The sequence below is a fragment of the Podarcis filfolensis genome, assembly GCF_964270895.1.
Source record: "Podarcis filfolensis genome assembly, chromosome: 16".
Taxonomy (NCBI): domain Eukaryota; kingdom Metazoa; phylum Chordata; class Lepidosauria; order Squamata; family Lacertidae; genus Podarcis; species Podarcis filfolensis.
The window spans coordinates 14,292,815-14,319,578 of record NC_139620.1 but is presented as its reverse complement, the minus strand read 5'-3'; the positions used below and the strand labels follow the sequence as shown (position 1 = coordinate 14,319,578).

Sequence of the window (26,764 nt, the reverse complement as noted above, 5' to 3'; positions counted from 1 at the left end):
CTACGCGTGCGCCTTCATGATATTTGACAGCAGGGCCGGCGGGAAGAGCGTGGGAGGATTCAGGTTTTTTTAAAATTACGCATGCGCTAAAGATGGTGGCTGCGGGGCGCATGCGCCATGCCGTGGAACTGAGTGAGATGCTTATGGAAGTCGCCCTGGTGAGCTCGAACGGCCGGTGGTGCATGCGCACTTAAGTACTCCGCGGCCGCAGGCGGCAGAGGGGAAGATGGCGGCGGTGGTACAGAATGTGGTGAAGCTGTGAGTGCAACTCTCGTTCTTCCCCCCCTTCCCCTCCCCTGTTTGGTTCTAATGGTACAGCCCGAATCTCCGAGAAATGCTCGCAGGAGGGTCGTAGGAGAGACCATTCTGTTATCGGGGTGGACTTGGGGGCGGAATAGGAGGCGAGGGGGCAGCTGTTGGCTCTTTTTATTGTTCAGGGCTGAAGTTTTTATAAATAAAAAATTAAACTCCCTTTCTATGGGTGGAGGCCGGATGAGGAGAGGGGAGAGTGCCTTCGTCTCAGAGTTTTAAAAGTGGATGGAAAAGAGGACATCTCGCCTTGAAATATCCCAAATTTTGAGATGGGGGATTGGAATGAGAAAAATAAAAGGCTGCTCAAAAAATAAATAAAAAACAGAGGGCGGCGAAGTAGAGCCCTCCCCAGGGGGGAGGAGAAAAGAACAGGACCCCCCCCCACTTTCCATAAAGTCCCAAAAGAAAATGGGGAATGATGAGAAAAATGGTCCTTCTACCTCATGCCCCCCCCCGTGGAGCTCTGAAAGAGGCCGGGAGGAAGACAGCCTCCTTCCCTTGAAACAGTAATTGTGAAATATAAACGGGGTGTGGGGAAAGGGGGGAAATACCCATTCGGGGAAACAGAGATACAATTTGTGTCTTGAGAGGGGAATACACCAGGTGGTCCCTCAAAAAAGTGTGTGTAGGGTGGAGGTGGAGTGGATTTTTAAGAGGAGTGTGTGTCAAAAGAGACTATCTCATACCCTTAAAAAAAAGTCTTTTAAATGGAGGGGGGAGCAGGAAAAAAATCACTCTTGAAAAGTAGGATTCCAGTCATGGGGGTAAGAATGAGTTTCTCCCCACTTTCTATCAGAACCCAGAAGAAAATTGAGGCGGGGGAGTGAAATGGATTTAAGACGAGAACATAATATATAGATCTACCACCCACTCAATTCAGATATCCAGAAAAAAAAATGTGATGGGGGCACAGTTAAAACAACACAGCCACCTTCTCTTCCTCTTCTTTATATGGGAGATGAAGGGTGGCAAGAGATTCTGGCTACCAAAGAAGTAGAGTGGCTAGAGAAGCTAGGGCAGGGATGGGCAACCTGTGACCCTGATGGACTACGACTCCCATCATCCCTGACCATGCTTGGCTGGGGCTGATGTGTCCAATAACATATGGAGGGCAAAAGGTACCTCGTCCTTGTGCTAGAGAAAAACAGATTCCCCCCCTCGCAATGTCAGGGGCAAGTTCCAGGGGCTGGAATAACAAGTGAAGAGATGAAAGTTGCTTGCCCAGTAGGAGGAGAGGCTGGAGTGAAGAGCACGAAGACTCACCTTCTTGCAAGAGTTTAAAAGAAGTTTTCAGGTAGGGGAGAGAATGATTTGAATTCCTGCCCCAAAGAGGCAGGATGGAAAGAGGAACCATGACCCATAATGGTCAGGACTCCTAATGGGAGGTGGGCAAAAGTGCAAATCAATGGATCATTGCTCCATTGCTCTTGAATGGAGAAAAAGTGATGGGCCTGCTTTCCACATAAGAAAAGCTAAGCTTCTGAGCTGGTGTAGAATTTTAAGATGGCAACTATGGCTATACAGTACGTGGCTGGTATTGGATATCAAGAAGTAATGGATGTAGGGTGGACCCAGGTTCCAGGTGTGGTGCCTTCTGGATGTTGCTCTGGACTCCAGCTCTCATCAGCCCCAGCCAGCATAGCCAATGGTCAGGGATGGTAGGAATTGTCCCCAGGGGGGCACCATGTTGGCAACCCCTGGCATACGGTATGTTGGCACCTGAAGGTCCTATATGATACATCCTTGCAATTATGTTGTTGTTGGCATCCATCTATCTTGAGAGACAAAGGAGTGCGCCTCTGAGAGTAAAGTCAGACTGCTGCATTGGCAGCACCAAAGTTACCTCTCTCGGCACTATCCTGGGCAGTGTGTATGGAGGTCCTGGGCTGCCCAGATGACAATCCTCCCTCCTCCTTGGCCTCACTGATGTGGTCCAAAGGAAAGCAGAGCAATTTTTTTGGCACCAGCTTGGCTGCAGGAGCTGCTGGAAGGAGGCATAGAAAGTGCCCTCCAACAGTCTTAGGGACTCCACTGTGGATTTGTGTAGGGTTTACTCCTTAGCCTTTTCTTCTCCTGAAGATATCCCGCAAGGCAGTGGAGGTTTTGGATCAGAGTTTTCCTTCTCCTAGGTGGGCTACCTTTCCAGGTTGATGAGCCACAACTGCTCCTCACTTACCTCTACAGCTCCTGCAGAAACCACCTTCTTGACCATTGGGCCCACTATTGGTCTTGTTGACTCAATCCGCCAGAGCCTGTCTTCGCATGCAGGGGACGTTCCCATAGCCGTTTCCCGGGTTGTGGCAATTTTCTGTCCTGATTTGCATCCTCTAAATTTCACATAGCTGCTTCAACTGATGATAGAGCGCCAAGAGGATTATAAAACATTGTAAACAAGGTGGACTTGCAATTTAATTACCTAATTTTCTCTTTCATCCCTCCACTCCCCCCAACAAGCTTTTTTTCCTCTGGCAGCAAAGATATTAAATTCTTTCCCCCCAAAGCAAGCTGATGCCCACCAGTTTCTATTCCCTTCCCTCAGCTACTTTATGTGGCGAGATTGAAACACTAAAATTACTGTAATTATAGGCTGCTCAATTAAGGAAACTTCATTGCTGCCACACCACAGATTTTTAAAGAACAAGAATATAAATGCAAGCGATGTATTTTTTTCCTCCCTTTCCGCTTCGCTCTGAGAACTCTCCATCTGAGTCTTCACTAATGGGATTATTGAATAGAATTGGGCATTTTCCTTCTTCTGTGATTGTAATAGATTGAAAATGAGATGTGGTAATATAAAAAGCTAGCTCTACAGATGCCTCTCTTTTTTGTTCCAAGAAGGGAAGCTTAAAACCAGCTTTGTAATCAGAATTTTGATCCTGACACCTTAAAATTAAAGTACAGTGGTACCTCGGGTTACATATGCTTCAGGTTACAGACTCCGCAAACCCAGAAATAGTACCTTGGGTTAAGAACTTTGCTTCAGGATGAGAACAGAAATCGCAGGGTGGTGGCGGGAGGCCCCATTAGCTAAAGTGGTGCTTCAGGTTAAGAACGGACCTCCAGAACGAATTAAGTTCTTAACCCGAGGTACCACTGTACTTTCTGCACCCCGGTTCAACATTGTTGCAATTATTAGCTGTGGGAAGGTCCAGCTTTCTAGATTTCTATTTGTGTGATGTAGTCAATCAGTTGGTAGAGCATGAGACTCTTAATCTCAGGGTTGTGGGTCCGAGCCCCACCTTGGGCAAAAGATTCCTGCATTGCAAGGGGCTGGGCTAGATGACCCCTGGGGTCGCTTCCAATTCTACAATTCTATAGTTCTGTGAACCTAGACTCTTGGTGAAATATCTACTGTAGTTGGGAAAAACTTCTTCTAATACAGGAGTAGGCAGAAGGTATAGTTTGATGCACTGGTAGATCTTGAGGCAAGTGTTTCTGACGCCCAATGATTTAGCAATAGCAATGCAAAAAAGTTTCCCCACAATTAGATTGAGGACATGAAGAAAGCTTGAGTGAAAACCATAACAACATAAAAATAGCTTGGATTCTGGATCACACTAAAGGCCCATCTAGTCCAGCATCGTGTTATCACAGCAGCAAACCAGATGCATATGGGAAGCCTGCAAGCTGAGTATTCAGAGGTAGAATGCTTCTGACAATGGAAGAAGAACATAGCCATCATGGTTAGTTACTGCTGATAGCCTTATATTCCATAAATTGGTCTAATTTTGTAAAGTCATCCATATTAGTAGCAGTCACTAGCTGCTGTGGGAGCAAATTCCATAGGTTAGCTAAGTGCTGTGCAAAGAAGTACTGCCTTGCATCTGTCTTGAGTCTTACCACATTCAGCTTCATTGGAAATCAGTGTTTTTACTTATGTTCCTCTCATCAGTTTTATCCTCTTTTAAATTCGCCCAGGAGTGGATCAGTTCTGGTCCTGAAAGCAAATTTATGGGCTGAGCATATTATGTTCAAGAGGCACCTTGCTTCTTAATTGCAAATGGCTGGTTTGTGCATCCTGAGGTCCTTTAAGAGCAAAGTGGATTTATCAAGCCTGAAGTTGACACACCTATGTTCTAACGCATGCTTGCTTTTGCCTCCCACCAGCCTTGGCGAACAATATTATAAGGACGCGATGGAGCAGTGCCACAACTACAATGCCCGACTGTGTGCTGAGAGAAGTGTCCGATTGCCATTTCTGGACTCGCAGACTGGAGTGGCGCAGAGTAACTGCTACATCTGGATGGAGAAGCGGCACAGGGGGCCAGGTTGGATACACATAGGATGTTGTGAAAACTTGAAGTTTAGGGGCACTGTGGTTTTCTTATTTGGGCTGCAGTTTGTAACACTTTGGGGTCCGGCAGCAGATTTGCTTGTTTTTGATAAGGCACTGCACCTGTTTTTTGACAGCTCACCTGAGAAGTGGGTGGGTGGGGAGAGGTAGGTCTCTTCTTTTTCCTTCATGGAAATACCTTTACTCATTTCAGGGAGCCTATCTGCATACACTGCATTTATTGTCCTTTATTTATTGGTCCATATCAACTGTGCGGATTAGTGGCAAACTAGGATGGACGTGGGTAGCGCTGTGGTCTAAACCACAGAGCCTAGGGCTTGCCGATCAGAAGGTCGGCGATTCGAATCCCCGCAATGCGGTGAGCTCCTGTTGCTCTGTCCCTGCTCCTGCCAACCTAGCAGTTCGAAAGCATGTCAAAGTGCAAGTAGATAAATAGGTACCGCTCTGGTGGGAAGGTAAACGGCGCTTCCGTGCGCTGCTCTGGTTCGCCAGAAGCGGCTTTGTCATGCTGGCCACATGACCCAGAAGCTGTATGCCGGCTCCCTCAGCCTAATAAAGCGAGATGAGTGCCACAACCCCAGAGTCAGTCACGACTGGACCTAATGGTCAGGGGTCCCTTTACCTTTACCTAGGATGGATTGTAAGGAGTGGATGTGTTAATTCCTGAAGTGAGGGTTGTTGGGGAAGTGCTCAAGGCTAGAGCTCTGAAAAGGCTGCATTGACCTGATAATCTTACTCTTTTCTTCCTTTTCTGTCCTGGTTTGCTTTTTTTATTGGAAGGTTTGGCATCTGGCCAGCTCTATTCCTACCCGGCTCGGCGCTGGCGGAAAAAACGTCGTGCTCACCCTCCTGAGGATCCAAGGCTTTCCTTCCCTTCCATTAAACCAGGTACATATTTTCCTTTCCCTCTGAGCTGCTGCTGGGACTTCACTTGGGATCAAATTAGTTTTTCCTAGGGATTGGGGATGGGTTTGTACATCATAGCAAACTGATTAGAGAGGGCCTCTTCTGCCAGGGTGAGTTGCATCACCGACACAACTGTGCTTTCAGGAGCATCATTATCAGCATCTCTAACCTTCCAGGTAAATTCCTGTTTTGATTTTAGTAACGCTTGGAAGTCTTTGAGCCCTGTATTATTCAAAGGCTACCCCTTTCCCCATTTATCCCATCACATCTCTAATGCAGGGGTGGCTAATGAGTGGCCCACCAGAGCTTGTGGAACTAAACCTTTCATCAGCCCCAGTCAGCATGGCCAATGGCCACAGATGATGGAAGCTGTAGTTCAGTGACATCTGGAGGACCACAGGGTACCCACCGCTGTTCTATTACCACATGAGAACTTATTAAAGTCTTGATATACTAGATTGATGAACTGTTTGACTTGCATTCTGTTGTTGGACTCCAACATTTCTCAGCTGCATTCAGCATAGCCAGTGGTCAGGGGTGATGGGAATTACAGTTCAGGAACACCTGAAGGGCCACAAGTTCCACATCCCAAATCAAGGCAAACCTTAAAGTTCTTTTAACGGGTCAGAAATAAGAATTGCAATTACACTCCTGACATGCTGACTTTTCATGAGATTCACACATTGTAGCACATTTACATTGGATTTTAGGTTTCTCCAGGAATGCTTACATTTTGGCAAAACACAGGGGAAGAGGAATTTTTCCTAAGCTGGAAGGCAGAGCAATGGAGCCCCTCCAGCTTGGGAATTTTTTCCCTTCCCTTTCTTCTGCTGTGGCTGGTTCCAAGATTCCACATCTGGAGGGCCACAGGTGATAACAGTTGTTTGTATTGGCTGTTAAGGGTTCTGCTTGGGGCAAGTATCTTGTAGCCAGGGACAGATGAAATAGGAGGGCCTTTACATGCATGAATCGTGGTTTTTGTCTGGCCTTGCTGGCCGAGCCAGAAATTGTAGTTGCTGCTACCCCTGCCCACCCCACCAAAAGCTGGCCTGAGGTTGTTGGGGATGGGATGAGAGACTGAGCATTTGGCGGCCACTTTTCAAAAGTGCACAGAGTGCCTTTGAGCAGCAGAGCCCAACACTCCACACCCTGCCCCAATGGGATCACTTGGTAACAACCTTAATACTATACCCTTTGATCTTTATGAAAAAGACACACCAATCACACAGCCTGATTCTATGTGAGCCATCCACATAGTGAGTTGTGTCCTCTCATTTGCCTAAGGGGTGGTGATAGCAACGGCATGTGACTATATTGTTCGCTGTAGCATCCTCCCTTTTGATTTCTCTTTCAGTTTCAGGCCCTGCCTTCACCCAAATGTGTTCTTTCATCTCTCTGCCTTTTGCTTGTTATTCTTTCTCTTAGTTGCCTTAAAAAACCCCTCTGTATCCACTTTCTCCCTGCCATGCATAATTTTATATTTTTCTACCATGTTGCTTCTTATTCACCTTGTTGGTCAACTAAAGAGCCGGAAATGTTGCAACCTTTCCTCACAGGGGAGGTGTTTAAAAGGCTTTGTTCCACAATGGGCTCTGCTTCCTTAACTGAGGTTCACAATCCTTCCTCCAGTGCGTTCTTTCCTTCCACCATGTATTGGAGCCTCCAGTCCTTCTCCTTTGGTGACGTGGGTGGCAGTTTTAGCAACGACCAGCAGAGGCCCTTGGTTGGCTCCTGGTTTGGAGAGTTCCCTACCTGGTGAGATCGAGAGTGTCTTGCTCCTTACTGACTTCCCGGAGAAATTTAAAGTCGTTCCTGTTTACCCAAGCATTTGATGGCTGACAGATACTGACCATGGCAACCTTGAAATTAGGGACTGTGAGCATATGTGATTGCATTAAAATGTCTTTAGATGTTTTAAATTGTTTTAAACGTGTTCTTTTATTTTAAATAGTATAGCTTAAACATTTGGTGTTTATCACCCTGGGCTTCTCTGGGAGGAGGGGCAGGATACAAATTTAAGTACATAACCAAAAAATTACACAGCCAACCCTCTGGATGTTACTTCTGTAGACACTGAGCAGACCCTAAAGAAAGAGGGTTTGATCTCTCAGGATGGCAGCAGCCTGGAGGCCCTTTTGAGGACGGACTCTCTTGAGAAGCGCAGTCTGCCCGATCCTCGTACTGACGAAGACAGCCTCGGCGAGTTTCCTGTTGCCAATAGTCGCGCGCGGAAGGTAATGGCAGGCAGAGGGTAGCATTGACTCTGTTTCGAAAGGGGGCTCCATGGTAACATATGAATGGCTCCTCGCAGCTTCTTCCTACCTCTCCTCTGCTGTCCTTGCCTTTAACTACAGAATGGATAGAAATCTTGCACCACGGAGACCTAGTTTTTGTACCCACAAAAACAGAAGTTTGCTACATGAATAAATTGTTCAGATTTTTAACAAGTGCACAAACGGTTGCTGAGGTTTGAGCACTTAAATCCAGTTTACACCAGAACAAGGAGCTGTGTGGAGCTTTAGGCTCCTAGCCCATGACTTCTGGAAGTACTGCTGATCCCACCACCCCCTCCTGTTTCGCCAGCTTCTCCCCTCAGACATAAGGGCTCAAAACCTGCTTCAAATGCAGAAGAGGGAGAGAGCTGAGAGCCTCTTTTTTGCGTCTGTGTAGTAGCTGAGGAGTGCACAGCCGCACCCCTGCTGGTAGTGTCCTTTCAGCTTGTCAGACTGCTTCTGTCTCAAAGATCCTCATTGCCAGAAAAATCGTTTCATGGACCAGTGTTTTGTTCCACTGTGGTTCTAGGCATGCTTCTCTCAGCCCAGCCCAAGGTCTCTTCTGTTGTTCCCCTGCTCCAGTTTCTTCAGCTTTATTTGTTCCCAATTCCACCCTTTTACTACAAACTATTGGTTTGGATTGCAAGAGCTTCCTTTAATTTTTTTTTTTTAAAGAACCAGAGTGGAATTTAGTGTGAAATGAAAGCCAGTCTATTTTGCAAAAGCCATGCTGGGATGGGGGGAGGGGTGAAGCTAACAGGGAGGAGGTGGTGGTGCAATGACACTTTCTGGTTTTCATCAAGTTTTTTGGCTTGGTGAGATACTGAATGTCATAATACACACTGGCTGCTTCCCAGGATCAACTCTAATAGCCTAGTAAGGCAACCGAAGACGGAATGCTGTAGCTTGTCTTCCAGCATCCAGGAAGACAGGATGTGTGTGTGCGAGAGAGCAATAGAGAAAAGAGAGAAAGAGCACTTGCTGATTTTGAAATGTGGGCATGAAATGCGCTTTTTTGAGCCCATGTGTTTTCATAGAATCAAAGAACTGTAGAATTGGAAGGGACCCCCAAGGATCATCTAGTCCAACCCCATGCAGTGCAGGAATCACAGCTAAAGAATCTCTGAGGTAGAATATAAATGTAGCGACAAATAAAATTATATATGAGGTGAAGAAAGCAGATATAGAAGACTTTCTCTTGTTAATACCATGACCCAGGGTCATCTGATAAAGCTGAAAGGTAGAATCGCAGAATTGTAGAGTTGGAAGGGACCCTGATGGATCATCTAGTCCAACCCCCTGCAGTGCAGGAGTATACAGCAGCTGCATACGGGGCTCGAACCTGCAACCTTGGTGTTATCAGCACCATGCTCTAACCAACTGGAAGATTCAGGACAGAGAGCAGGAAGAATTTCTTTACAGAAAGCCTATGAAATCTGCCTCTGCAAGATGTGTAGGTGGCCCTAAATGGATAGTTTAGTAGATTCAATAAATTACTAAAAGATGAGGCTGTCAGTAACTACTTGTCATGATGGCTGTATGTCTAGATGATGAAGGGAGAACCTGTGGCCCTACAGCTGTTGTTGGACTACAGCTCCCATAATCCTTCTTGTTCGAGGCTCATCTGAGTTGGAGTCCAGTGACATTTAAAGGACCACAGGTTTTCAGTCACTGGTTAGGCTCAAAGGCACCATGCCTCTTGAGTATCGTGTGCTGGGGAACAACAGTAAGAGTCCATGCCCAGCTTTTCAGTTCCCCATAGGTATCTGGTTGAAACAATGTGCTGGACTACCTAGGGCACAGGTGAACCTTTGGCCCTCCAGATGTTGCTGAAATATAACTCGCGGGGATGATGAGAGCGGTAGTTCAGCAACATCTGGAGGGCCAGAGGATCCCCACATCTGGGAATAGGCTTTTGCTCTGATCCAACAGGGTTTCTCTTATGTCCTTAAGACAGTTTTTAATGTTACCTGAAAGCTCTGCAGTGAAAATGAAACTATTAGGTGGTCATTGCCATTGGTCTAACTAGAATGCATTTGAGGGGGTGCTTCTTAGCCAGACTTCCAAGTCTTCTGTCCGCCCCCTTGTCTTTTTGAATCTGTTTGTTTTCTCTACAGTAGTCTTGCTTCTCTGTTCTAGCGGATCCTGGAACCTGACGATTTCTTGGATGATCTAGATGATGAGGACTATGAAGAAGACACGCCAAAACGCCGAGGCAAAGGCAAGGCCAAGGTACAGCTCACATATTGGGGCTCAATAATGCTTGCTCAGTCTTGAGTCAGTGTGCGCTTTGAGTCTGCATGGAGTGGAAAGGAGCACTGGGGCTCTATGGCAGTGGCAGGCAAGGAAATTCTATGGATGTCCCAAAATATGTTGGGTGCTGGAAAGGAATGAACACTCTATGGTTGTAGAGACTAGTGAGAATGGGATGGGGAAAACATGTGGTCTTCCAGATGTCTTTGTACCTCGGTATCCATCATCCCATCCTTTCTGTGGCTGATGGGAACTGAAGTCCAGCAACATCTGGGAGGCCACAGCTTCTCCATCCCTGTCCAAGTATTTCTCAGTCTGCCTTTCTGTAGTTTTAAAAACCTTGTTGTCCCTGGGAAAAACATGCATGGACACTCTCTCCTGCCCCCATGCCCCAAGGCTAAAAGGTTGAAATTGATATAACACCATAAACACAAGGTAATTGTAAGTACTAAAGAAAGGGATGATTTATCCTTGCGGGGGAAGGGGGGATTCTGGGGCTATAATTGCTTGGCACAGTATTGGTTGTCATATGAATAATAATGAAATGGAAGAAGAAATTTGAAAAAAATCATTCAAAGCATGTGCCACTGTGGGGCAGTAGTGGATTGTCTTTTAAAATATTGCCAGCTGAGCTCATCGACTCTGCAGCACTTCATTAGTATGACTCGCTCTGCTTGGCTTTTTGATTTACTGAACGAACTGTCCTACCCTATTCTAGTGGTGAAAACGTACTGAAAGACAAACAAAACAGTTTTAAAAGTTAAGACTTCAGCCCTGAAAATGTCAATTGCAACTGTTCCCTTAAAGCATCTTGGTGATGGCTGTGTTACTTGAGAAAGAGAATATGTGTGATTTTTTCTCCTCTGAAGGTCACTGTATGTAAATAATGGAGCATCACATAAATGCATGGTGCACACCATGGCTGCAGTCTAGAGTAAACATTTAGCCGTTGTGGTGGGAAAGACATAAGTTTTTCTTCATGACGGATCTAAAGTTGAGCTGTTGGGGGTGGGGGAAGAGTTCAGTGTGGCACCAGTGATTATCTCCTGTCTCATAGATCTAAATAATGGTGGGGTCACTGTCTTCAGATCATACTTTAATACTGTTCTTAGCCATGGATAAATCAGTTAATTTAATAGTCTCATAAAGGGCTTGAAAGTGTTTTTGAATTCCCTGGACCCACAAGAACTGTCCAGCAGGAGTACTAGTAGTTGTTATTATTCCTTGCTAAATTATATGTTCATTGGTCTTCCCGCAGCGTGGTGCCCTCCAGATATTCTGGACTATATTTTCTATCTCACCCGGCATTCCCCCAATGTACACTCTCTAGATGTTGTAGACTACAACTCCCAACACCCATTGGGAGTTTCAGTCCAGGATATGTGGTCTGAAGGGTGCTAGGTTGGGGAAGGCTGGCATACACCACCTAGCCTGTATCATGTCTCCCAGTGTGGCCAGGCATATCTCTCTCTCTCTCTCTCTCTCTCTCTCTCTCTCTCTCTCTCTCTCTCTCTCCTCCAACCCCCAGCAACTGGCATTACTCAGATCCTTTTATGAATAACAGCTCATTTGCCATGAATTTGTTTATTCCCCTTGCTTCACCCTGTGGCACTGAATCTGCTTAACTTTCCTGCAGGCCTCCTTAACAGCTACTTGATTTGTTTCAGCTCCACTTTATGTCACCTCAAGGTTTTTTTGGTGAGGGGTTGTTGGGTGAGGCAGTTTTTCCCTTGCTCATGACATTCTCCTCTCTGGCTTCCTAGGGCAAAGGAGTTGGGAGCGCCCGGAAAAAGCTGGATGCAGCCATTTTGGAAGACCGAGACAAACCGTATGCCTGTGACAGTGAGTAAGAAGGCGAGCCGTGCTGTGGGACACAGCTGTCGTGAGCAGAACACCTTTGCTTTTCCTAGATAGGAGGACGGTGTGGTGGGGAGGGTGGGGGAATGGAGGATGGAGAGGTCAAAGCTTCTTTGAAAGAGGGGCTGTGTGAGCTACTTGTCCTTGGTCCCTTGCTTTTTAATTGAGCTTCTTGGAGGCTATAACATTACTTGTCTAGTTTGGGAGCATTGGAGGTCTGGCACTATCTGGAGTCTCCTGTGGGTATGGGCAGTTGCTTCGATGAGATCTTAGGCTGATAAAATGATGCCTTTTATTTGCCCGGTGTGCAAATTTTCCTGTTTCACAGAGCGCTTTATTTTGGCTGGTGAAGAGTTCTGTGAAAGTGCACAAAATTGCATACTTCTGCACCAGCTTAAGTCAGCCCAATAGGAGATAACTTTACCAATGTTCTCATCTCCTTTGGGACAGACTTGGCAGACTAACCCAGTCTTGTCCATGGAGGGTCTTAGCCCTGCCACCATTGTTCCTCTAAAATGGAGACATTGGGGATTGAGCCAGGGCTTCATGGATGCAAAGCAGGTGCTCAGCCACAGTGCTCCAGCCCTGCCTTCCTCTGGCAGATCCCAAGACGTGTATAGACCTTGGTATCGCTTTACCAGTCCATTGGGGGCTGTGTTTGTGTGCAGACACCCAAGCTATGTGACCAGCCCTGCTGTGTGTGGCTGCCTTTGCCAGTTCCATATTGCATGACTTTTCTGTTCTTTAGAGCTGCTCCCTGTGTGCCAATCTGGAAATGAACGCCCGTGCAAACCTGGTTATTAACGTAAAAGGTGGGGGGCAATTGGCCAGAATTTTCAAAATTGCAAACAATGAGTTTTTGAAATTACTTTTCTTTCTCTTCTCCTTTTACTGTCCTGTAAGAATTTTATACTCCCCCTTTTTACTTTAAAATAACACCAGTAAGCATTTTTCTTTTCTCCCTTTTAATCGTTGTATATAGCTTTACTGTGTGCATGTTATGTGTGTGACCTATAGAGTGTTTTCACCTTTTCTCTCATTATTCTCTTTCTGTATTTCAGATAGTTACAAACAAAAGCATACCTCGAAACCTCCTGACCGAGGTAGTCCATTCTCTCTGTCTTGCTATTTATTTCCTCCTGACTTTGTTCTTCTGAAATGTTAGTTTTAAAAACTCTTCTTTTTTAAAAAGCAGGTCTTTTGATGCAGGGCACAAAAAAACCCCTTCCCTCATATGATAATGCAGTTCAGGTTTTTATTTAGTGTGTGTGGCCTAATAGGGTTGGCACCCAGCTTTTTGGCCCGATTCTCTCCAAGTTGCTGTGGGAAAGGTGATAAATTTTTGTCTGGAAATTTGGATAAATACATATCTCCCTCAGTGGCTCATAGCAATTAAAATTCAATAAGCATTGTTATTGTAAGGTGCTGTGCATTGAGTTGGGAAGAAAGTACATCAGGATGTTTTGCAGTAGATTGGCAAGGGATTCTGACTCCCTATTGTCTAGCAGTAACAAATGAAAAAGCTTTCCCCTCCCTTCCAGCCCCAAATTAGGTTGCTGAAAAAGAAATGGGGAGCTGATTTTTATGTCAATGGACTTGTGAGCTTCGCTGTGCTACTGACCACACATTCCTGGACTCATCATGTGCTCATAAGCGGCACCCTGTTCTTTAAATCTTGAGAGTGTGTCTGCCCAGCTACTGTGCAGGTACTCTGATTGGTGGACCTAGTAAAACCACCACCACCATCACCAAGTATATTCCTCAAGCCTGTCTGCTCACCCCTGGCATACATGAACAAAAATAAATCTGTCTTTGCACTCAGGCTTATTTAATAGCACAATCCTATCTATGTCCACTTAGAAACAAGACCAGTTGAATTCATTACGACTTCCTCTTAGAGAAGTAGGGTTAGGATTGTGCCTGAAAGGACAAGAGACACAAGGGGAAATGGGTAGAAGGGAGATGGATTTGCCTGACCTAGAATGAAGTGGTGAGTTGCTACCAGGCATTTAAATTCTTGTGGGACTGGGATGATGTTCCCTGCCTGGTATTTTTACTGAAAAGGAAGTGATGCAGTTATCTAGTAGCCCTTAGGGTGGTGATGGGCCAGGATGTCCTTCGTCTTTCCCCTTGTAGTCATTCCAGATGTTTGGAGGTGGGAAGCAAGTGTCTTGAAGCTGTTTCTTCTCTGGTGGATCTTCTCTTTGTCTGATCCCCTTCTTGGAAAAGTGGGGGGAGACTTCCACATGGCCTTGATCTCTGGCTAGTGACAGAGGCTAGAGTGGCCTTCTCTTCACTTCTGCAGTCACAGAAATTTGTCCTTTGGTTCTGACCCACTGAGGTCAGAAAGAGAGGTGGTTTGTTGTTTTTTTACTCTGAGTATGTGACTCTTGAGTGCTTGCTTCCTGTTGCTCCCAGGGCAACAGGATCTGCCACACCAGGAGTATAGCCTTAAAGGCCACAAAAATTAGTAGCTCACAAATACTTCCACATGCCCACACATGCTGTTATTTCTGGCCTGAAAGGGTAGGTGGGTAGAAATAAGAGCCTTTTTTGTAAACTTGGCATGCTCTGATTTGCCCTGGGTGACCAGGCTATTTACAACTTTACACTGCAGGAGGTTGAGTGCTGCAGAATTGGGTCTAATAGCTAGTTTCCTTGAGAAGATGCTGGATTTTGCTTGGGGGAATGGATGTTGGCTAGTGAAACTGTTGTGTATTTTTGCCTTCTCCTGTGACTTCTAGTTTGACTCGCTTGCATGAGTCACCTGGCGGATTTGGAACTGCAGACCACCTTTTTGTGGTCTTTGCTTGCAGCACTCTGTGGTTGATCAGCAAGGGCTTTGGTGTATAGCAGGGATGAGGAACCTCTGGTCCTCAATATGTGCTGGGCTCCAGCTCCCATCTGCCCCAGCCAGCATGGTCAGTGGTCAGGGATGATGGGAGTTGGAGTCCAGCAACATCTGGAGGCCCTGTCAGGTTCCCCTATCCCTGGCACATAGGCTGAATTCTTCCCATCCTGGATAGCTGTTGAATATTATCCCCCACCCTACCTAACTAGATGTGCTAGGCAGCCAAGTTGTTCCTTCCAGAGCTAGATAATGTATTAACACAGTCCCAGGGTCCAAAAGGCCTTGAAATTTTATAAGCTCTGTTAATGATAGGCTAAGCCCTGAGTCTTCAGTTTTCTCTGCCCTTTGGACTCTTGCCCCTTCTTGTAGCCACCTGAACCAAGGGCCAATTCCACCTTTGGCCACAACCTCAACCAGTTATGTTTCAGTTTAATGTTTCATTCTGGTTTTAAAAGTATTTAAGCATCATGGGAAAAGGTACCTCAAGTATTATTGCAGGCTTCTGAGAATGAATTTATATTTATATTTTGCCTTGATTTATTGTTTTTTTTTAAAAACTCCCAAAATAAATCTAGAGTAATTTTTGTGGTATTAAAGAAGCCTGTACCCAATAATGAGCTTTATACCATCATTTTTCCTCTAGTTGTATTTTGACACAGTGCACATACACAAAAACTTGCATGATCTACTATGTCATTCTTCTTCAGCTTTGGGTCTCTAGGTGTTGTTCGACTATCACTCCTTCCATCCCTGTGATCCTTAGATTAAGGGCAGTATAAAAACAACAACAACAATAACAATACTGGGACCTGTAACTGTTCTCATAGAATTGTAGAGTGGGAAGGGACCCCAAGGGGTTTTTACCACCTTCCAAGGGAGTCTGTTCCCCTCTCAAAACAGCTCTTACTGCCAGAAAGTTCTTCCTAATGTTTAGTCAGAATCTCCTTGTCATTTAAATCCATTGGTTTGATGTTCCTGAACTAAGCCCCCCCCCCCCCCCCCCGTCATCCATGGTCATCCTTGCTGGGGCTGATGGGAAGGCTCTTACATTTGCTTGCCTTTGATTTGTCAAGCAGTGCAGCCTGATTTTACCCCTCCCTTCCCTTGGAATTAGCCAACCAGAGGAGGAAAGGGCGCTGGGCAAAGGCAGGGCGGCAGCTCAAACTGCTAATCTTGGGCACATCCCTCATGTAGCAGAGCCTTCTGAGCTTGCTGAAGAAGTTGTGGAACGGCAGGATTGTGCTCTTCTGGGAATGTTTGCTCACAACTCTGAGCAGAAGAGAAACCCACAAGGGTAACCCCTGTCCCCTGGCAATCCTGCCCAGCCCTTCATTTGAAGCCTATAGGGAGACATTTCTTTTTCTTAAAGCGCTGAAACTCAGGAGCATCCAATGAAGCCGAATATTTGAAGTTTAAGGCCAGACAAAGGAAGTCCTTCACACACATAGTTGAACTACAGAATTTGCTCCCACCAGAGGCAGCGATGGTCACCAACTTAGATGACTTTTATAAGAGGATTAGAGAAATTCATGGAAGGTCAGACTACTAGTGGCTATTAGCCACAATGAATTGTCAGCATCCTTCGGGGGTCGAGATGCAAGCTGGCTAGCCCCTAGCTGGATCATGCCCTTCCAGCCGTGACGATCCCCCGGTCTCTGGTGCGACGTAAATCAGCGACTCAGATTTCAAAAGCCTGAGCACGCTATATTAGCAGAGCATACTGTGCAAACAGAACAGGCGTGAGGCTTTTGGAAACATACTAACGGCTAAAGATTTATTAAGCATAAATCAGGGCAAAGAAAACATGTCGTCTCCCTTTCTTCTCCTCAGAGAGACAGTGAAAAGTAAAAGCTATACACAAATGGAAGTTCCCAGCATACTGTGCTGGAATGTAAACAGACATGTGACACATAACAATCCCGTGTCTGCTCCTTAAGGTGGAATGGAAATTCTCAACATGAATATGTTATTCCTCCTCTGTTGGAGGCAGTGTATGCCTTTAAATGCCATTTGCTGGGAATCGTGAGGAGAACACGGGTGCAGTCAGGCCCTGCTTAAAGGCTTCCCCTAGGGATCTGGCTGGTCCCTGCTGGCCTGAATGGGCCTTTGGCCTGTCGCCAGGTTCTTACCTTCTTACATCTATGCAAGTCTGAAGAACTAATTTATTTTAATTTTATTGTTTTTATTAACGAAAACCGGGAGTCGGTTCTGCAAAGGAAAACATTGGAAAGAAGCAAATTTGCAGAGTATATTCAGCCTTGCCTCCATTTTCTGGTGCCATGAGCAAGTGGGCTGCAGGAATGAACATAGCCAACAATTCTCAGTTAAAAATAAATAAGTCCTATCTCAAGTATCCCGACCCTTAATACGTGGCTCTGGACTGTTGGTGAGAGAAAAGCGCTCTTCTTCTGCCCAGAAGCACGCAATGGATTGTATCCATCTAAGTTCTCCTTGGAGTAGACACAATTGGAAATTAATGGCTCAGCTACTGTTGAGCATGACTGATACTGGATACAACTCAGTATTTCATGAACAAGGTCCCATTGCACTGTGTGTGTGTGTGTGTGTGTGTGTGTGTGTGTGTGAGAGAGAGAGAGAGAGAGAGAGAGAGAGAGAGAGAGAGAAGAGCTATAAGGAAAGAGGACGGAGGTTGTTTTTTCTCCTACTGCAGCAGCTCCAAAGTGAGCTTTCTTTTGGTAAGCTATGTTGAGCCTCCTTGGAAGCAGCATGTAGCAACCACTGCCTCTGCGGAGGGAGCCTGCCAGCATAGGCTCCCTACTTAATCAGCTGTGTTTACACAGCCCTTAAGAGAGCCATTACTTTTTCCCTGCAAATTGGCTTTCCAGTCGCTGTGCAAAAGACTTGCTGGACTTAATGTGCTTTAGAAAACATTTGTCTCCCTCCCCGAAATCAGAACTTGATTAGACCTGGAGTGTTTATGGGAGATTGTGTGTTTGTGTATGGTCTCCAGCCCCAGCAGGGTTTTTTTCCCCAAGCAGTGTTCCTTGCTAGATATGGCTCACTTCCTTGTTTCTGTGCCTTAGCTACTTCCAAATCTGGAGCACACTGTTTTGGTGGTTCAGCCTAGGCTGTTGAGCTGCGGGTATTAATCCCTGCTCTCCTTTAGATATCCATAATGCAATTCTAAATCAGAGCCAGATCTTCAAACAAATTGCTCTTTTCTTTTTGCCAAGGACTTGAGGGTGGAAGGTGGAGGAATGGTGGGGTGGCAATTGGGGAAGAGTGGACTTGCAGCAAGGCTGAAGAGCTGTGCAGGGCAACTAAATGCTGGCCACTAGAAATATGCTCTTAGCTTTTCCCTTTCTGAAACCAGACAAACAGGGTTTCAGGTCGTTCTTTCATGAGGGCCAGAAACATGTGCTGTGCGTCTTAAGAGTCTTCGATTACTTGGAGTGCCAGACATAGACAATTGTGTGCTATCCCCTTTGTTCATTGCTGTTTGGTTGGGGGTGTGTGGAGATGCTTTGAGAGCATTCTGACTGCAGGTCGCAAAGGGTGCTACGACATGAACTTACCACTGTGTTTAGAAATCTGGTTCTGGTGCTGAGCAACAGCAAATATTTTCCCCACCCTTGCTTTGAGATTTGTGCAGTTTCTGTAACAGATTGGCACAGTAGCACATTGAGGGGATGGGCAGTGTGTGCTTTTTGGAGTGGGGGGGGGAGAAGGGGATAAAGATTGGCTGAGAATGGGATAATTTCGTTGCGAAGGGAAGGGGGAGGAAAGCAGCTCCTCTGGGGATGGGAAGCTCAAACCTGTGTCTTGTCTGCCTTAAAATTTTCTTCCTGTTCAGTCTGTGGGAAGCGTTACAAGAACCGTCCTGGGCTGAGTTACCATTATGCGCACTCCCACCTGGCTGAGGAAGAGGGGGAAGACAAGGAAGACTCGCAGCCCCCCACGCCTGTATCACAGAGATCTGAGGAGCAGAAATGTAAGTGTCTTCCTCCTCCTTCTGGGGCTTTTCTAAACCTTAAGGTCTCTTTATGTAAGTTCTCCTCTACCCCAGCTTAAATTGGATCTCAAGATTTGCCCTGGAAAAAGGGATAGACCTAATGCGAGTCCCACACTTTACTGTCGTGTTGTGATGTCGGGATTTATATGAGCCAGTTGAAGGACTAAGGGAGTCAATTTCAGCCAAAATGGTGACATGTGCTAGCAAGTGACCAAGCCTGTCGTGCCTTGAGCAGCTGCATGTGGAACCATCACAACCAGGACTGAAGGGCTGGACCAGGGGTCAGCAACCTTTTTCAGTCGTGGTCCGGTCCACCATCCCTCAGACCATGTGGTGGGCCGGACTATATTTTGAAGAAAAAAATGAACAAATTCCTATGCCCCACAAATAACCCAGAGATGCATTTTAAATAAAAGCACACATTCTACTCATGTAAAAACATGCTGATTCCTGGACCGTCCGTGGGCCGGATTGAGAAGGCGATCCTTAGGTTGCCTACCCCTGGGCTGGACCTACGTATGTCCGAGCCATAGGTAAGAGCCAGCTGTTCTCTTTAAGCAGGCTGTGAATACAGGGTGAGCATAAAATGATCAGGACGAGATGCTATAGCCTGTATCCTGTAGTGGCAATGGGACAGTGCTACTGAGAATGTACACAAGAATCTTTTCTCTTGTGGTCACCCCTTCCCTTTCCTTTGAAAGAAGCTGGGCTGCAGTTTAAAAATAATAAACTCCCCCTAGGTCTGGGTGGAGTGGTGGGGGTGGGGCTCTGTTTTGACTCTGTCTTGTCATTGATTAAAACACCTTTTTCCAATAGCCAAGAAAGGTCCGGATGGCTTGGCCTTGCCCAACAATTACTGCGACTTCTGCCTTGGAGACTCCAAGATCAATAAGAAAACAGGGCAACCTGAAGAGCTGGTTTCATGTTCTGACTGTGGACGATCAGGTATATGAACTGTGGGGAGCGGTAGGGCCTGATCCTGCCAAGAGCTTGGGTGTCCTGCTTAAGTTTTATGGGTTTGCTTGGCATTCCACTCCTGATCCTTCCCACCTGCACCTTCCCATGCTTGTTGGTTTTGGTCCCAAGAACAACCTTTTCAAAAAGAATCTAAACAAGAAAAATGAAGCAGGCTCAGGAGGCATGTTCTTACAGCTGCCTCCTGAAGCTGCAATATTTTTTTAAAAAAAAACAAAACAGTTCTGTTGGTTTTTGTTTTTGTTTATAATATTTTTTTTTTTACTGATTTTCCACATTTTTAACATCTTTACAGTAATCATTTTTCATCTCTTATTTATCAGGTTCTTTTGACCTCTCGGACTTCCCTCTGTGGGTTCTCTCCTTGTCCCATAATTAATTGCATCTTTTATGTTTTCCAAATAATTATATAAATCACAAGTAAAATGCAGTAAAATTTCACATTAAAGTATCTTCACATTCCTGTCAGTGACTTTAAAATTTTACAGTGATCTTTTAAATAAAGTAAGAATTTATTCCAGTCCTTTTTGAATACTTGATCTTCCTGGTTTCGGATCTTTCCTGTCAATTTTGCCGCCTCCGCATAGTCCATCAATTTCGCCTGCCATTCCTCTTTCAATGGCACTTCTTTTTGCTTCCATTTCTGGGCTAGTAGTACTCTCGCTGCTGTTGTTGCATACAGAAATAATCACTTATCTTCTCTCAGTATCTCTTTACCCATAATACCTAATAAAAAGGTTTCTGGGGTTTTTTTTTTAAAAATTCCTTAAACATTTTCTTTAACTCATTGTAAATCATCTTCCAGAAGTCTTTATCACATAACCACCACATATGGTAAAAGGTACCCTCTATCCCCTTACATTTCCAGCATAAATTTGAGCTCGTTTTACACATTTTTGCAATTTTACTCAGTGTCAAATACCAGCGATACATCATTTTCATAATATTTTCTTTCAACAAGTAGCATGCAGTAAATTTAATTTCTTCCCCCCATAGTTTTTCCCAATATGACATTTGAATATTATATCCAAAGTCTCTAGCCCGGTGTATTATAATAACTGCCTTAACCTCTTCATCCTTTGTATGCCATTCCAAAAGTAATTACAATATTCTGTTTGGTCTTATGTGAACATTGTGAGAATAAAATTCAGTAGCACTTTCCCTCTTCCTGTCAAAACGCTTGCCAACCTGGTTTTCCTTGGAGAAAAGATGAGCAGCAAATGTGATGAAGAGGCGCAACGTCTTTGTTTGTTTATCCGCTTGCTGAGGTGCCCACACAACCTTCCTGTCTTAATGCCTGTCCCACTGTCTCTCCCCACCAGGGCACCCTTCATGCCTGCAGTTCACACCAGTTATGATGGCGGCGGTGAAGACCTACCGCTGGCAGTGTATTGAGTGCAAGTGCTGTAACATCTGTGGCACCTCTGAGAACGATGTGAGTACCCCTTCTCTCTCCTGCCCCTGCCCTTTGCATGACTGAATCCCTTCTCTCTGTGTCCTTTCATCCTGAATGTCCCTCTTTATATTATATGCCTAAAAGGTCTCAACAATTTGCATCTGGAAATTTAAATGCATTACACCAATTCATGCAAAACTGTAACATTCTCACAGACACCCCCCACCCCCAGTTCAAGCCTCAGGAAGCACACTTCCAGCAGAACAAAATCCACTCATTAAAAGCCTGGTGGCAGGTGGGGTCATAGGCCAAAGTGGTTGGAACAAACAATGTAAATTTTAACCTTTTAAATTTTTTTTTTGCAGTAGACCACTTTTACACGCACCCCTCGTTCCATCCTCTTTCTAGGCAAGTGACAAGTGTTTATCAGAGGTCAAGGCTACCTCCCAGCCAGGAAAAAGATTGCAAGGATAGTGCAAAGCAAAGTCAATTAGGGGCTTGGTCTGGGGGAGAGCTCTGAGGGCCAGATAGTACGATCTGGAGGGCCACATCCATTCCCCAGGCCTTTAGTTCCCCATGGTTGTCTTGAGTGCTGAAGTGTGGCAGTGGCGTGCATTCCTCTCTAAGCTCCTTGAAGCAAAGGTGGGATATAAATTGGATAGATTAAACTGCAACACCTTGATTTTTAGGGGTGCAGAGGACAGATTTTCTCCCTCTCTGAAAAGACGTGGAATAATTTGCATTCTTTGTTCTGGCTTTTCTTCCCTCCCCATCCTGCTTAGGACCAGCTGCTCTTCTGTGACGATTGTGACCGTGGCTACCATATGTACTGCCTCACTCCACCCATGTCAGAACCACCGGAAGGTGAGTACTTCTCTGCTTCCCCGTTTGCATCTTCCCACCTCTGTGTGATTTTGGGTTTCTCCTGGTTTTTGCATAGGGAATCCTGGAGGCCATAGTTCAGTGATAAAGAGTGACTGCTTTGTAGACAAAAAGCCCTGGTTCAATTTCTGGTGTCTCCAGGTAGGACTGGGAGAGAGAGACCCCTGCCTGAAACCCTGGAAAGCTGCTGCCGATCAGTGTGGACATTGCTGAGCTTGGTGGATCAAGGTTCTGACTCTGTATAAGGCAGCATCCTATTTGGGGGCATAGAATTAAAGGCTGCTCTGCACAGCTTGCTCACCTGTTTTGTAATTAACTGGCCTGCAATTTAAATAGAGTAAAAGAAGAAGAAGAAAAGTTCCTTCTGGGCCTCATTCTACTTAACAAATCAAATAGGATTTTTCTTTTTCTTTTTTAAATGCTTTGGGATTTTAAACCTGCCTTAGCGTGCCAATTATATAAAAGAAGAAAGTTTGCATGTAGCATGACATGGCAAAACGCTGGTGACTTGTAGCAGGCAGTTTGCTGACTCATTTCCTGAGCAGGCGCTGACTTGGTATTTTGAAAAGACGCTTCCAGCAACAGGCCCACAGCCAAAGGTAGCCTTTGTTAATCTTAAATCACCTGTTTAATCTTTACACCACTTCTTTTGAGTCGCAGGTCACAGCACAGGCTTTTCCGAGGCCTAGTTGGAAAGGGCTTCCAGTCAAGGCCCACAGACTGCCTGTCTACTGTAAGACCAGTAGAAGGGGCTGTAGGTTTGGGACGGAGCAAACATTTCACACATGGTAGATTCTGGTTCTCATCCCTGACACCCCTGCTGTGGCGTCAAGTTCTGCTGGTGTACAGTGTGTGTCTAGTGTAGCTATAATGCATCCCACACACTCCATAGAGGACAAGTCACATACCTGTAAACAAGGAGGTGGACAAAATGACACTGTGTGCACCACTGTCTGCTGTGCTTAAATTTAGTTTGCTTATAAGTCGCTTTTCCACTTTGACCTTGGTGGCTCACAATAAACATTAACTTATTATCAGAACATGCAACATTTGAAACAACTTTGTGTTTCAAAACATACCATTAAATTCAAAAAGGACAAAACCAGCAATTCAATAAGCATAGAATAAATTCAATATTACGCTAAAATAGCCAAGTACTTAATGGAGACCCTTTCTCAGTATGTCCCGTAGTTTACGATCAGGGAGAGGGGCCCTTCTCAGAGTATCATTGAGTGAACTTTTGAAGAAAGGGTATCACTTTTGGAGTGAACAAGACTTGCTTGTGCAGCATCCCTCACCCAAATTTAACAGCAGCTCAAAGATGGGTAACCTGGCACCTCCCAGATGTTGCTGGGCTACAACTGCAGTTCATCATAATTATTGGCCATGCTGGTTGGGGTTGTTGGGAGTTCATGTCCAACGTCCCCCAGAGAGCCACTGGTTCTCCCACTGCTGCAATAGGTGTCTTATCCCTCCCCCTGCCCTCTTTTCTGTTACAGGAAGCTGGAGCTGTCACCTGTGTCTGGATTTGCTGAAGGAGAAAGCCTCCATCTACCAGAACCAGAACTCCTCCTGATGGGCGCTGGGGCAGCAGAGAAGAAAGGGAGCTTGAAAGAGGAACCGCCAGTTGTCCACTACCTTGCAGGGCTCTTTTTTCCCCTTTCTTGGTTTAGTCTTTTTCCTATGCTGCCTCTCACTCTTGGTCAGTGTCTCCTTCACCAGTCGGATCCAGCCCCTGCCAGCTCTCTCCGTTGTCCTCTGCGCAGCGGTTTTTGGGTTTAGAACTTCTCCTTCCTTCTCTCTCTCCCTGCTCTCCTGGGAGGGAGGATTCTCCATGCCCTTTCCTCACTTGCCTCCAGGCTGGCTGAGAAGCACCAAACAGATCATCATATCTACGGCCTTAATACTCAAGGACAAATATATATATATATAGAAATATATTCCGACCGAACTGGGCTTGCTGGGAGGAGGCGACTCCTTCTCATCTCACTAACATTGTGCTATTGAATCAACAGCTGATCTGCAGGCTTCTATGTCTCCGAAAGCAGAGCCAGCAATTTTAAAAACTTTTTTTTAAAACACAAAACCACCACAAGCACTCTTGATACTACCCACAGGGCTTATAGGCTCCCTTCCAGCCCTTGACCACCTGTTCTTCCCTCTCCATAAGAAAGTGGATTTGTCCCTTATATAATTACGAATGGATCCGGTTCTGGTCTGGAGCAGCCTCCTAGACCTGAGAGAACTCTGGGAAGGCATTGTCCAATGGAAAACCTACCTTTGGCCTTCAACAGTGTGGACCAGGACTTGGCTCAGGCAGGTGTGAAAACAAAGTGACTTCGTTTACCTCAGTCAGGGAAGAGCTTTTGAGGCTTCCCCTTGTCCTGATGGAGGCTGGATCCTGACCCAAAGAACCCTCCTGTCTTTAACACAAAGCACCATTGCCTCCTTCCTTGTTTTCACACACACAAGGCTCTATATATATTTTTAACCAGGGGTTGTGTCGGGGTGGGGGATTGGGATTGGGGGAGCAGAGAGAGGGTTCCAGCACTTTCCCCCACCTCTCTTTAGCAAGCCCTTAACCCGTGGGGTGTTGACTACAGCCCCCCCACCCCAAAACAGAATTTCTGTGCCATGGTGGGTTTTAGTATGTTTTTAATTCTCGGGGGAATGTTTCCAGTCCTGGCACCATTTTACATTTTCCCTCGTATCATCCTCCCACCATACGGGCCTCTACAGGAATATGCGAGTTGCTCGGAGGTGGATGAATGGAGGGCCGGCAGCTCTTTCTTCCCTGGAGCAGGGCTTGTTGGCAGGAGTTGACCCTGGTCTCCCCGCTGTGCTGCGTGCCTCTCTGGGGACGTTGGCCACAGATCTCTGGGGTTGCCTGTGCGGGCCACTTCTTTTTTTCTTTCCCTAGCCTCACTTGATGCCTACTTGCTGAGTCCTGATTTCCCACATTCTCTGTGTGCGTGTCTGCAGGTGGAGGGCGAGCCCTTATACCTTTGTGCTGCTCTCCAAGGAGAAGTAAACAAGCTGGTATGCGGAAGCCTCCTCCCTTTCCAAGAACGGAAGCTCTCTTCTGCATCCATCCTGCCTTCCCCCTTGGTTGCCTTCTTCACCTCCCCACCCCCACTCTCTGGAGGAACCGGTCCTTAATAAGAAGTGACATTTTGAAAATCTTCCTTGGAAATTTCCACCTGTCTTCCCCCTAACCCCCTTTGTATGGCACCCCGTTTGGGGAGGAGAGGTGTTTTTCTCTGGAATAGGGTTCTGTGTAATATACTAATGATGTGCCTGTTTTTTCTAAAAATTGACTTCATACCTACCTCCAAAGCCCCTTGCCCCAGTCATACATCCTCTTGCACTCCCCCAAAATGCATCCAGCCCTTCTCTGCCCACATCTTTGCAGAGGCAATACATGAAGACTCAGGGGGACTGGCAAATCAGAGGGGGCTGGTTCTTTTTAGAATAGCTTGCCTCACCGAGTTAACATCCATCCTGTGAGTGGGCACTGCAGCCTCTTGCCTCATCTTTCCTTAAGGCAGGGGTGGGGAACTGATACCCCCCCAAAAGATATTGTTGGGCTATGGCACCCATCATCATCTCTTGACCCACTGGCCTTGCCGGCTGCCGGAGCTGCTGGGAGTCGGACTCCACACTCCCAGCCAAACCGCAGGAAGGGTCGCATCCTTGCCTTTGTTCTCACTACCCCGCTAGCTAAGGTGGGTCTTAGTAGGGCTGTATTTGGAAGGGGAAAGAGGCACTTTGGCAACCAAAACGGAAGCTTTCACCCACCCACCCCTGCCCTCATTTGCTATGCCATGTGGACTAGAGGCTTTCAGGATTAAAAAGGTCCACAGACTCCCCATTGAGTCTATAAGGGATGTCAAGAGAGGTGGAGTCATTGTGCACTTACAGCCCTGGATCCCCTTGGGGGCCGCAACCCCACACAGGGAAGCCATTTTGGTTTCTTTAACCTTGCACTTGATTTCTCTCCCATAGCTGGTTGGGATTGGGTAGGAGGGAACAGGTAGAGGCGGCCTGTTGATGAAGGGGGGTGGGGTGGGCAAACCTTGCGTTGGGGGGAGTTGCTGTCCCAACCCCAGATGGGGGCATGTCCTCGTTCAAAGCATCACACCCGTGTCTTAAAACTCACAACCCGAATAAACACCAAAATGGCTTGTTTGGACTAATTATTTTTATTGCAGTCTTTTGTCTGTTGGGGTGGGTTGAAAGTAGCTTTTCTGCGGGGGATTTTTTTTTGTAAAGCAGTGTTGCATTATGGAGATTTTATGCTCAGGTTAGATCTGTTGGTTTGAGGGAAGGGGAATTGGGAAGGGTATATGAGAACATGGTCCATGTTCTTCTTTTTTAAAAGTGGGCTTTGCTTCAGTGCTCTCTTCATCTTGGGGAGGGGTGGGCCTTGGGTTTTCAAACCCACATCCCTTCTATTCCTTGAGCACTCAGAAGCTGAACAGAATACCTCATTCCCCCCCCCCTTTTGCCACAAGTTGATTCTGCAGCTCCTTGCACCTGGATTCCCTCCTGCCCAGCCGTTGCCAGTTTTACAATGAATTGGTGGCTATGTTTCTCCCTCTCCCCAGGCAATTAATTATGCAGATAATTTTATTTTTTAGGTTTGGAATTGGTTATGGTATGCTGAGGCTCTTCACCGCCCCCCACATTTTTTTTTTAAATTGCAGCTGAAGCTAAGGTGTGTTTTACCTTTTTTGTTTTATTTTAAGGTATTGTAATAAGTATTAGCGAATAAATCATTTTTACACAGAAA

General features: G+C 46.0%; 1 protein-coding gene across 2 annotated transcripts; it reads left to right on the top strand.

Moving 5' to 3' along the window:
• Positions 1-23: 23 nt before the first annotated feature.
• DPF2 (double PHD fingers 2) lies at positions 24-26,764 on the top strand. 2 transcript variants are annotated; one of them, XM_083591877.1, is made up of 12 exons: positions 39-258; positions 4,420-4,580; positions 5,387-5,494; positions 7,583-7,746; positions 9,925-10,017; positions 11,802-11,880; positions 12,957-12,998; positions 18,561-18,698; positions 19,536-19,664; positions 21,017-21,129; positions 21,873-21,954; positions 23,472-26,764. In XM_083591877.1, the coding sequence occupies exons 1-12, from the start codon at positions 227-229 to the stop codon at positions 23,546-23,548; spliced, it is 1,218 nt and encodes a 405-aa protein (XP_083448003.1). In that variant the 5' UTR covers positions 39-226; the 3' UTR covers positions 23,549-26,764. The 2 variants fall into 2 exon arrangements, with proteins under 2 accessions (XP_083448004.1, XP_083448003.1); XM_083591878.1 differs by lacking the exon at positions 12,957-12,998 and having other exon boundaries at positions 24-258.